Below are 13,148 nucleotides of genomic sequence, written 5' to 3'. Positions count from 1 at the left end.
GCGAAATAATGCATATGAATCATTAGTGTGCGTGTGCGCGATGGAATATTCTACTGTATCTTCCTTCGTCGTCGGCTTTGTCGTTGTTGCCGTGAGGCACCGTTATACCAAGTGGAAAGGCGCGTCGCTCTTAGAGCGTGAGATATGGTAACCTTAAGTCACTGACAACACACAACGGTCACGGTAGCACGTGAGTCCACAGTAGCTGCAGTAGTTAGGATCTACCAACTACCGCCTCTCGACTAGGTCCCCAAAACTTAACTCGTAACGAGATCCCTTCGAAGGAAATTTTCATAACGATCGTCTATAAAGGCTTCGTACAACGAGAAGAAATGTTACTACTTATGGAATAATAACAGATACGACCAAACTTTGTTCACAGCTTTATTTCACAATCACCACTCATTCACACTCTGATGTGGAGTATATGAGAGTGCTCGAACCCTAACTCCCAAGTTCCATCGAAACCCTTTGGTTGCTCGACACCAACAGTCAGTGATAATGATACAGTATTTTGTAACTGACTCTTCTCGTTTAGCCACCGCCATCCACAAATGTTTGTTAGGCGTAAGACAATTACACACTTTTCTCTCCGATCTGCAATTATTAAGAGTTCGAGTAAAAGTTAACATTTTTCTCCTTTTCATAAATTGGAGCCTGCTGTCCGCAATATAATTACAAAAAAAACGGTCTCAATTCCGCGTCCGTCGTGAGATGCGTATAGATTTATCCCGGAATTGACCGCCCTGTAGGTGTACTCAATTTAATGACCACACTTCGCTATCTGCGATTTCGTGTAACTAAATGTCCTTTTGTTACTCCGATTGATACCGTAGTTATTTAAAACTCGCCCCTATATTTTTTCACTACGCACAATTAGCACTTCTGTGCTTGTTTATTTCTAAGAGTAAACGAAAAAAATGACGCCGTATCATCGGCTTCGTCGATATAAAGCAAAACACCTCAATATGCCCAGTTTTACCTCTTCTTATAGGATTGGCTACCTTACTCATTAATTTACTAAATATTATTTCCAATAACACTAAACAGGTATCGCCGTTATATTTTAATTGTATTCAAAAGCATGTTGTTATGATGTCGGACCAAGTCGTAACAAATCACGCGGCGTGCGTTTTTAACGATAGCTTTACACTCGCCCAGCCTTTATTCGTGCAATATTATATATAAATACACAGACGGGACCAAAAGATCGATCTCTCTACCGTAACCAATAGAGGCAAATACGCTATTAAAGTTCTGTTACATCTATCTGGACTCGTATTGTTACAATATGAAATTAACGGACCAGAGCCAGGAAGAAAGAAAGCGGGACGGGGTGAACTGACCAAATGTTGTGGCACTTTGGCAACAGCAAACAGTTATGCCGTGACGTTGAGCATTGTGGGTGGAGGAAACCAGTTCTAGTCTGTGAAATGTCAACTAGCGAGTAGTTTCAATTGGAATATAGAGCAGGTGTTCTGTTGACTGACGCTGCACTGCAAGACAGCAGGAAAGCACTGCTAGTGAAGTTGTTCCCGAATTGTGCAGGTGTGAAATGCTGACACTGGCACACACTTGCCATCCTATTCCAGCCTGCGGTTTGTCGACCACTACTCCCGTCGCGTGCCTCCTGTGGCGGTGCAGTTTCAAATATCTCTCTAATAAAGATGTCGGTAAATTGTCACCACGTTCTGCTTTCATCGTCTACACCTCTTTTCCACCTCCTCTAGAAAACTACTAGCCAAAACGCATTTTGACACCATGACAATACTTTAAGTGCCATTTCACTAAATGTAGGTGAGTTTGACAGAGCACTGAAAGACCTGAGGCGAAACAAGGCCCCGGGAGTAGACAACATTCCATTAGAACTACTGACAGTCTTGGAAGAGCCAGTCATGACAAAACTCTACCATCTGGTGAGCAAGATGTATGAGACAGGCGAAATACCCTCAGACTTCAAGAAGAATGTAATAATTCCAATCCCAAAGAAAGCAGGTGTTGACAGATGTTAAAATTACCGAACTGTCAGTTTAATAAGTCACAGCTGCAAAATACTAACACGAATTATTTACAGACAAATGGAAAAACTGGTAGAAGCCGACCTCGAGGAAGATCAGTTTGGATTCCGCAGAAATGTTGGAACACGTGAGGCAATACTGACCCAATGACTTATCTTAGAAGAGAGATTAAGGAAAGGCAAACCTATCTTTCTAGCATTTGTAGACTTGGAGAAAGCTTTTGACAATGTTGACTGGAATACTCTCTTTCAAATTCTAAAGGTGGCAGGGGTAAAATACAGGGAGCGAAAGGCTATTTACAATTTGTACAGAAACCAGATGGAAGTTATAAGAGTCGAGGGACATGAAAGGGAAGCAGTGGTTGGGAAGGGAGTGAGACAGTGTTGTAGCCTCTCCCCAATGTTATTCAATCTGTATATTGAGCAAGCAGTGAAGGAAACAAAAGAAAAACTTGGTGTAGGTATTAGAATCCGTGGAGAAGAAATAAAAACTTTGAGGTTTGCCGATGACATTGTAATTCTGTCAGACAGCAAAGGACTTGAAGGGCAGTTGAACGGAATGGACAGTGTCTTCAAAGGAGGGTATAATATGAACATCAACAAAAGCAAAACGAAGATAATGGAATGTAGTCGAATTAAATCGGGTGATGCTGCCGGAATTAGATTAGGAAATGAGAAAGTAGTAAAGGAGTTTTGCTATTTGGGGAGCAAAATAACTGAAGATGGTCGAAGTAGAGAGGATATAAAATGTAGACTGGCAATGGCAAGGAAAGTGTTTATGAAGAACAGAAATTTGTTAACATCGAGTATAGATTTAAGTGTCAGGAAGTCTTTTCTGAAAGTATTTTTATGGGGTGTAGCCATGTATGGAAGTGAAACATGGACAATAAATAGTTTAGACAAGATGAGAATAGAAGCTTTCGAAATGTGGTGCTACAGAAGAATGCTGAAGATTAAATGGGTAGATCACATAAGTAATGATGATGAAGTATTGAATAGGATTGGGGAGAAGAGGAGTTTGTGGCACAACTTGACCAGAAGAAGGGATCGATTGGTAGGACATGTTCTGAGGTATCAAGGGATCACCAATTTAGTATTGGAGGGTAGCGTGGAGGGTAAAACTCGTAGAGGGAGACAAAGAGATGAATACACTAAGCAGATTCAGAAGGATGTAGGTTGCAGTAGGTACTGGGAGATGAAGAAGCTTGCACAGGATAGAGTAGCATGGAGAGCTACATCAAACCAGTCTCAGGACTGAAGACCACAACAACAGGTGATGTAAATAAATGGACTACTTACTTATGAGTAATTATTTTTACACTGTCAGGTCACAGTAATGGGACCACTTGTCAAAAGCCTGCGTAATCGCCTTTTGCAATGCAAACCACTGTAAAATGTGCAAGAAGAGTTAATGAGATTGTGTAAGGTACTGACTATTATGTGGAGACAGTGTCGTAGCCAGCTGCAATAGCTTTATCTGCCGAGTATACGTGGCACGAACAGTCCTATGAGGTGGCCCCACAGATTCTCATGTCGGTTTAAATCCGAGGAGTGTGATAGCCGGAGGAGAACAGTTAACTCGTCCTAGTGCAGTATGTTAGTTATGATCGAGGGGTGTGACATGTTGCATTGTCTTGCTGGTATGTGCCATTGTGCTGAGGAAAAACAAACTGCATATAGGGGTGGCTGTGGTACCAGAGGATATGTGCATACTGTGTCGATCCATTGGACCTTTCAGAATAACAAAATCACCCAGGGAATTCCACGGAAACATTCCCCAGAACATAACGCCTCCTCCCCCAGCCTGGACCCTTTAGGCAATCCGACTGCCGTCCGTACAATTGAACAAAAAATGTGATTGGTCGGAAGAGCCACCTGTCACCACACAGTGGACGTAGAGTTGTGGTATCGGTGTGCGTATTCCAGCAGTCGGGCACAGGTGTGCAAACCTGCAGCGGAGTCAGATTTGCGACAACTTTCGCCGAACGGGTGTTGAGGATGAAACGCCGGTAGCCCGTCGGTTCCTCTGGAAAGTCAGATATTCAGCAGTTGCACATCATTTCGCCTGTGCACATCTGCGCAGTCATAGTTCGACACTGTCATCTACAGCCCCACTCTTCCCGGTGAGAAGAAGTCGTTTTGGCCAGGTTGCGAATTGGGCATTGTCGATTTAACCACCGCTACCTGTCGTCCGGTGACCCCGCCCCGCAGTGCCCCTTTGGTCACCCATTGATGGTGCGCCACGTTTTATTGTCCTGTCCCTGTTTTATTCACTCTCGTGTTGTCCTGTCTGCCATCTACCTTACAGGGACTTTTTGCCGATGACACTCGAGCAACTGCTCGTGTCCTTAATTTTATTACTTTGACGGACTTGTCCAAAAAGATCTAACTCTTTTATTTTGTTTATCTGTGTCTTTGTAAGTACTTTCTGGTGTTGCCCCCTTGCGTTTTATGTACACTATTAGTGCACTAACGTTTCTGACTGGGCGCTAATGACGTTAGTAGTTGAGCACAATAAAAAATAAATAAAAATAAAAAAATAAAAATAAATAAATAAATAAATCTGCAGCCCATGTTGCGGCCCATGTTGGCTCGGCACTGCTTGGGAAAGCACTATTTTGCAATGCACGGTGCGATTGACCCGAGCCATCACACAGACACTTTACAAACTTAGCAATTTTGGAAATGCTTCCGTCCTTGGCCCAAAAACCAATTATTGTGCCCTTTTGGAAGTCAGATAAATCACTCCATTTCCAGATTATGGCGACTGCACTGTTTTCCGTCTCCCCCGATGTGCTTTATATAGCCTTCACTGCTACTGGTGCCACCTGCTGTACGTGAGTGGTTACTGTATGTTGACATTCCACGCAGGTGGTGATAATATTACTCTGGTTGGTCCGTGCATTTGTAACTTCCGTTACAATTTCTTTGGAAATAAAATCATCGTTTTCACTTTAGTTTCTCTGTTTCTGTACACAGTCGAAGCCCCAGTTGTCGGGGCCTCCGACCACTGAGCATCCTGGCGGCTTCGTCGGCTGGCAGGTGACGTCTACTGCGGCGGCGGCGGCTCTTTCGGTGCGGACGCTGCAGCCTCGGTGCTGAAAATGTCTGCCATCTACTCGATGCGAAAGCAGGTGACCTGCCCCCACTGCAACGTGCTGCTGTCGGGGAACACCGCGCTGGCTGCACACATCGCCAAAGGACACCTGCCCAGGTTTGACAGAATCTCGAAGTGTTACGTAGAGTCTCTAGAAGAGCGTAGCGTTCCATAGGATTGGAAAAGGGGCCAGGTTATCCCCGTTTTCAAGAAGGGACGTCGAACAGATGTGCATAACTGTAGACCTGTATCTGTAACGTCGGACAGTTGCAGAATTTTGGAACACGTATTATGTTAGAGTATAATGACTTTTCTGGAGACTAGAAATATACTTTGTAGGGGTGGGATTTCGAAAATGACGATCGTGTGAAACCCAGCTCGCGCTATTCGTCCACGAGACTCAGAGGGCCATAGACACGGGTTCCCAGGTAGATGCCGTGTTTCTCGACTTCCGCAAGGCGTTCGATACAGTTCCCCACAGTCGTTTAATGAACAAAGTAAGAGCATATGGACTCTCAGGCCAATTGTGTGATTGGATTGAAGAGTTCCTGGATAACAGAACACAGTATGTCATTCTCAATGGAGAGAAGTCTTCCGAAGTAAGAGTGATTTCTGGTGTGCCGCAGGGGAGTGTCGTAGGACCGTTGCTACTCACAATATACATAAATGACCTTGTTGATTGGATCGGAAATTCACTGAGGCTTATTGCGGATGATGCTGTAGTATATCGAGAGGATGTGACAATGGGAAATTGTACTGAAATGCAGGAGGATCTGCAACGAATTGCCGCACGGTGCAGGGAATGGCAATTGATCTCAATGTAGACAAGTGTAATGTGCTGCGAATACATAGAAAGAAAGATCCTTTATCATTTAGCTACAATATAACAGGTCAGCAACTGGAAGCAGTTAATTCCATAAATTATCTGGGAGTAGGCATTAGGAGTGATTTAAAATGGAATGATCATATAAAGTTGATCGTCGGTGAAGCAGATGCTAGACTGAGATTCATTGGAAGAATCCTAAGGAAATGCAGTCCGAAAACAAAGGAAGTAGGTTACGGTACACTTCTTCACTCACTGCTCGAATACTGCTCACTGGTGTGGGATACGTTACAGATAGGGTAGATAGAAGACATAGAGAAGATCCAACAGAGAGCAGCGCGCTTTGTTACAGGATCATTTAGTAATCGCGAAAGCGTTACGGAGACGATAGACAAACTCCAGTGGACGACTCTGCAGGAGAGACGCTCAGTAGCTCGGTACGGGCTTTTGTCGAAGTTTCGAGAACATGCCTTCACCGAAGAGTCGAGCAGTATATTGCTCCCTCCTACGTATATCTCGCGAAGAGACCGTGAGGATAAAATCAGAGAGATTAGAGCCCATACAGAGGCATACTGACAATCCTTCTTTCCACGAACAATACGAGACTGGAATAGAAGGGAGAACCGATAGAGGTACTCAAGGTACCCTCCACCACACACCGTCAGGTGGATTGATGAGTATGGATGTAGATGCAGATGTAGATGTAGATGTAGATGTAGAGTCTCGATGGCACTGGGATGAACACGGGATACGGACGAAGAGAAAATCGAGGAAGGACAGCAGTAATGAGTAGAACCGGAAATGTGATTAGTGACAAACTTAACATGAAAACTGGGCCCACGAAGTAGTATCTAGAAGGAATGGTACTATCTGGGAAGAAAAATAATTTGCAGCAGTTGTAGTAAGGAGGACGTAAATGAGACCAGCACAGGCAAAGAAAGAATTCCTCACTAATAGGGGTCTGCTGATAGTAAATGTAGCCCGTAGTTTGAGGATTTATGAAGGTGGTCTGAAAAGTTCCCGGCCCAATCGTGAAAATGACGCTTTATGCTTTCAAAGAAGTTTCATTTTTTAACGTAACCTGCTCTTATATCGATACATTTGACCTGGCAGTGTTAGAATGCCATTTCCCCTGTGTGTAGTGTTCCTTCGGAAGAGCCGCAAAGTACCCATCTACAACTGCAGTGGCTTCTCCGTCGGACGGAAAGTGCCAACTGGAGAGGAATTTCTTCAGTGTGGAGAATAGTTGGAAGTCTGAGGGAGCCAAATCTGGGGAATAGGGCGGATGTTCCAGCCGTGCGTACTGGAAATCCTAAATTTCCCCTTTGCCAAGACACTGTCTTGGGCAGGTGCAGGTCCTGATGCAAGATGACATTATTTCTTCTTTAAGATGGCTCTGTTTCCAGAAATGCTTCAGCCGAGTTTTGTTAAAAGTTGAGAGTAGTATTCTGCAGTTACAGTTTTACCTAACTCGAGTTAGTCAGTCAACAGAATTCCTTTTGCGTCCCAAAACACAGACACCATGGTCTTTCCAGCTGCTGGCACTGTTCTCCCACTCTTTGGAGCTGCAGAACCAGCTTCCGTCCACTGCGTAGACTGTTGTTTGGAGTTGGGTGTGTAGTGGTGAATCTAAATTTGATCTACGTCACATATTGGCACAAAAAGTTACTTCTGTTTTTCTTAAAATGCACCAATCACTTTTTGAAAAGTGCCGTGTGAATGTGTTTGTGATCTGCAGTGAGCACCCGTGGCACCCATCTTGCACAGAGCTTTCTCGTTTTCAGTTCCTAGTGCAAGATGTGACCAACTTATTCTTTTGATACACCTAGTGTTAGTAATTTCGTGGACTGTTATACAGTGATCTTCCGAAATCTTATGCACTTTGAAATGATAATTAAATCAAGACCCTAAGCTGTTGACCAGGCGTTCATTTACATCGACGGGGACAGTTGCAAATGTGTGCCCCGACCGGGACTCGATCCCGGGATCTCCTGCTTACGTGGTGGACGCTCTATCCGTCTGAGCTGCCGAGGGCACAGAGGATACAGTGACTGCAGGGATTTATCCCTTGCATGCTCCCCGTGAGACCCACATTCCCAACTTAATGTCCACACACTACATTCGTAGTGCCCCTGCCCATTGGGAATGTGGGTCTCAAAGGAAGCGTGCAAAGGATAAATCCCTGCAGTTTCTCTATCCTCTGTGCCCTTCGCGGCTCAGATGGATAGAGCATCTCCCTTGTAAGCGGGAGATCCCGGGTTCGAGTCCTGGTCGGGGCACACATTTTCAACTGTCCCCGTTGATATATATCAATGCCTGTCGAGAGCTTAGGATCTTGATTTAATTATCATTTCATTCTAAGAGAGCTGCATGGTCACCAACGGTATCTTTTCTTTGGGACATGTCCGTTAGAGCAGATACTATCTTCACTTATGCACTTTGTCGATTTCCAGTGTGCTTGCACAATTTGAACATCCTTTGCGTGTATCGTCTCGGATGCTTTGACAATCACATTTAAATTCGGACACTCATTTCTTCACAGTGGAAATTGAAGGTGAAGACTTCAGTTGAATCTTCCGGGCTGAGAGGCCGTGGTCGATGTATAAAATTTCCACTCAGAAGTTTCAACTGAAGACAGCACCGGCTGTGAAAGCCTACATTGTATGAAGGTGAAGAGCTCCCAAGTTGCAAATGAATTTTGGTTGGTGTTAAACCTCCTTTTGTGAAGAGTTTAATCACTGCATGATACTCTATTTTTTCCCATGTCCAAAACCACACACACCACAACTTTTTAAATAGGTTGCCTACAGTCAGCTGCTGCCAGGAATAACTTGCAATTTTACATGGAGTCCACTGACATGTGGAGGGGGAGAAATCGCACAGATAGTGCTGTGATCTGTGGGTGAGGCTGAGAACTTTTCCGACAACCCTCGTATGTCTGGAGCACAGCATCGTACGTACCTGGTGGTTATAATCAATCAGGTGGTATTCAAAATGCTGCAGCGGGGGCTCTGTACGTTGCAGGACATTGAAACGTCGTAGGTACGTTCATTAGGAGATGTGCTCGCGGAGTATGTTGAAAAACAAATAAAAGTTCCACTTAGTGCCGCCAGGTGCAAATATGGCACTGTAAGCAGTGAGAATGTAGTGTGGGTGCAGGAAAAAGGGAGGAATGATCAAACGCATAATGGTGGTTCTGGTACATTTATTTGGATATGTTAACAAGTTAAAACTTGTTCAATACGGTCTCCCGACTCGGCACATTTCTGCATCCGTAATACGCCACGTTTGACAGTTGCTTGCAGGATATCTGGTGTAAACAGAGCAGTATGTCCTCGTATGCTATCCTTCAGATCAGGAACAGTCTGGATACATCTCTAATGGAGACCCTCTTTCAAATATCCCACAACCAGAAGTCACACGGTTTTCGGTTGGAGGATGTGGAAGGCCACACACCTTGTCGGAATTGCCTAGCGACGATGTTTTCGTTACTGAAGGTTTCTCGAAGTAAGTCTTCCACCTGGGCAGCGAAGGGTGGTGTCTCCCCGACCTGCACGAAATAGTGGTGCGGAGCTAGTTGTGTTCTCGGAAAGCTAGAATCGTGTGTTGCATGAGGAGGTCCTTATATCTTGCAGGTGTGACTACACCTAACAGGCCGAAGAGGTGTCATCTCCTCAACGGAAAATGGACTGAGAAATGAAGGATCTTGTGAAAGCACACCACACAGTCGCATAAAGTGGATGTTCCTGCACAATGTACAGCAGAGTAGAATGGCCGTATGTGTGCCAAAAAATCGAGGGCAAAGTCTTGGTGTTGTAGCCTGTCTTGGGGCTTCATTTTGTGACATTCGGAGTCTAGCATGGATACCAGTGTAAAATGTGCCACAAAATCTTTTGAACTGTTGACCAGGGCAGAGAGAATTCCCGTGACACAGCTCGAGCACTGGCTACAGAATTTGTGGCATTTGCTGTCCAGTCGGCTATAGCTACAGCAACTTCATCAACTGCCGTGGGAGTACGCCCCCTCCCTCTCCTTGCTGCACCACTTAATTCACTTGTTTCTTCACATTTCTTGATCACATTCTTTACCACACTTATTGACATGGGGCCTCTTTGCACCTGTTTGGCAGCAATATTTCTGCAATTGAGTGCTGCTATTCTGATAAAACAACTATACGAACAATGCTCGGTCTTTCTTCTCAGTAGTATAAAGTGTAGAACTTTGCTTTCGCCATTTTTCCCCCTACATTTGAGGCTTTAATGAAACAAATTGGTTACACGTGTATCATACAAAGTATTATCCATCGCTGGCCACTACTTTCTCCCATCTTTCGGGCAGTGTACGAATCCTGCGCCGAAAAAATTGTTCATCTTTTGAAGTGATCCACGAATCGATCCAATTCGTGACTTCTCCGTGAGATCTGAAGTTGGTCAGCCACGCCATGCGCCATTGATCTAAACAGGTCATAGTCAGAGGGAGCAGTGTCTGGAGAATACGACGGGTGGGGTAGGACTTACCATTTTAACGTTGCCGAGTGTGTTTTGACCTCTTTTGCAGCGTGGGGTTGAGCGCTGTCGTGCTGCAAAATCACTTTATCGTGCCTCTCACAGTATTGCGACCATTTGTCTTTTAATGCTCTGCTCAGCCGCATTAACTGCATTCGAGAACGAGCACCGGTGACTGTTTCACTCGGTTTAAACACCTCATAGTACATGACACCAAGCTGGTCCCACGAAATGGAGATCATGATCTCAGAGCTGTGAATGTTCGGTTTGGCCGTCGATGTGGAAGCGTGGCCAGGATATCCCCATGATTTTTTTGCATTTAGGGTTATCGTAATGAACCCATTTCTTGTCCCCTGTCACAATGCGATGCAGAAATCCCTTCCATTTTTGCCTCTGAAGCAACTGTTCACAAACACACAAAAGCCATTCAACGTCTCTCGGTTTCAGCTCATAAGGGACCCAAGTTCCTTCTCTCTGAATCGTGCCTATGGCCTTGAGACATTTTGAAATGGCTTGCTGTGTCACTCCCACTAATCGTACCAATTCTTCTCGAGGTTGACGCGAGACTTCACTTGGCAATGTCTCCAATTCTGCATCTTCGAGTCTTCGCTCCGCAATGTCTCCAATTCTGCATCTTCGAAAACATTCTCTCTCCCACCAGTCTAAAACATTAAAGTCACCGTTCTTGAAACTTTGAAACCACTCACGACACGTTTTTTCACTACTAGTATCCTTACCATACGTACTTGAGAGCATTCGATGAGACTCAGGCGCTGTTTCCTTCGTATTGAAACAAAACAGTACCACCTCCCGCCAATGATGAGAAAGAGGCTCGTAAACTGACATTTTCAATCAAGAACAACTTTGATGCAGACACAAATCAACTAATGTTTGAATGAGGTTATGTTGACTGAGGTCCAAGCTAACTGCCCGACGTCTGTGATGTGTTTCTTTCGATCGCTACTTACCATTGTCGCCACTAATTGGCAGACGGTGGGAGCAAAGTTTAGATCTTGTAATTTCATATACAAAACTTCAACTTTCTTCACCCATTACACTAACAGTCACTTCCGAAAAGAAATCCACCACCGTCGCCAATGATAAACAGCATATAAACGTCAAAATAGGAAGCTTTTCACATTCTGCTCCTGTGGCAGGAAAAGCAACCTTTTTTTCCCCCCTCCCCCTCCAACATATGATGCAAGCGCACCAATTGACGAACATACCTATGATGTTTCAGCATCCTGCAATGTATACAGCCCACACTGCAGCACTCTCAACACTGTCAGTTTAATTGTAATCACCTGGTAAATGAGTTGTGGGCAGCGGGGAAAAACGGAACAGAAGAGAATCGGTGTGTTTATATATGGTATTACTGATTGATGATGAAAGTTAAGTGAATTGATAAGAATGGAAGTGAAGAGGCTATCGCAGGGAGGAAAGGAGGGTGGAAAATGTGGACTATAAGAAGGGAAAGGTTGACAGAATGTGTACTAACATATCGGAGAATAACTTCCACGGTTCAAGAGGGAGCTGTAGGGGGAGGTGGAGATTGGAATGCGTCCAGCAAATAACTGAGGAAACTTGTTGCAGGTGCTGCTCTGAGATGAGGAGGTTGGCACAGGAGAGGAAGCGATGGTGGGTCACATCAGACCAGACAGGAGATTGAAGGGTGGGATGTGGCTGGAAATTTTGAAAAGAAGGATGGCTGTACTCTACATAGTAACAGTGAACTGAGGTGTCGATAGATGATGGTTGAAAATTATTTGATGCTTATTCAGTAAGGTGACCATATTTTCTAGACTCAAATTCGGGACATTAACATATTTCCTAGGCCCAAATGCGGGACACATTAAAAATTTTGCAAAATAGGCTATATTTATTTATCTATTATATGAGAAGAAGGTTTCAGTTAAATTTGTTACAAAGAAAAGCCCATTTACATTTTATTAACACCTTCTAAGATGAATGAGTGCGATCAGGGCAATGTACTATACCATAACACGACATAACACAAAATTCTGTCTGATATAATATGGCGCACACAGATGACAAATGGTAGTATTCTAGAGACCAGCATAAATTGCATTGGCGACGCCAAAGTCAGTGAGAGCGTATATTACTGTTCGTCTGTTCGAGTTACTTTCTTTTTTTGTCTGCAATTTTGCCATAAAACCTCCTCCTGACTCTTCCACGGCTATGAGAAAATATGTAGATTTCTTCCTTCTTCTGTTCGAGTTACGGTTAGAACCATTTTCGACCGCACGAATGCGTTCGAGTGCGACTTTTTCCCAGTTTCCGTGGTCTCTGACTGCCCATTAGCTGTTCGAGCTGAGGCCAACACGTGTTTGCACAGTAGAAACAGTTTGATAACAGTTTCGACAATTTGTCGTACCCTCTTGTCATACAATTTCCCACCATAACTAAAATTAATAATAAAATATACCGATACAGGTAAAATGAATGTCTAATTTGGGACAAATTGGGTCATGATTGTTAATTTTGGGACAAACAGGTGTCCCGAATTACCTTTGAAAAAATTCGGGACAGACACACAAAAATCGGGACTGTCCCGAAGAAAACGGGACAGATGGTCACCTTATATTTAGGGTGTCTATGCCCTGGGGAAAAAAGCGGGAATTTTTTCAGCCAAGAAAATTCTGAGAATTTTTTAGAATTATGGGAATTTTTCATTGTTTAGTTTTC

The 13,148-nt window shown here is 44.1% G+C and overlaps 1 protein-coding gene across 3 annotated transcripts in view; it reads left to right on the top strand.

Moving 5' to 3' along the window:
- The window catches only part of LOC124553956, a 241,926-nt gene that overhangs the window by 36,436 nt on the left and 192,342 nt on the right, over positions 1 to 13,148 (top strand). For 2 of the 3 annotated variants that reach the window (XM_047127971.1, XM_047127969.1), the window contains exon 2: positions 4,997 to 5,231. The exons of the other annotated variant lie outside the window; for it this stretch is intronic. In XM_047127971.1, coding sequence (XP_046983927.1) covers positions 5,122 to 5,231 — 110 coding nt within the window. In that variant the 5' untranslated portion in view covers positions 4,997 to 5,121. The remainder of the gene's footprint in view (positions 1 to 4,996; positions 5,232 to 13,148) is intronic. 3 annotated transcript variants of the gene reach the window in all.

The sequence above is a fragment of the Schistocerca americana genome, chromosome 11 (assembly GCF_021461395.2).
Source record: "Schistocerca americana isolate TAMUIC-IGC-003095 chromosome 11, iqSchAmer2.1, whole genome shotgun sequence".
Lineage (NCBI taxonomy): Eukaryota > Metazoa > Arthropoda > Insecta > Orthoptera > Acrididae > Schistocerca > Schistocerca americana.
The sequence above is the reverse complement of the archived record's forward strand: the minus strand, read 5'-3'. Positions and strand labels throughout refer to the sequence as shown.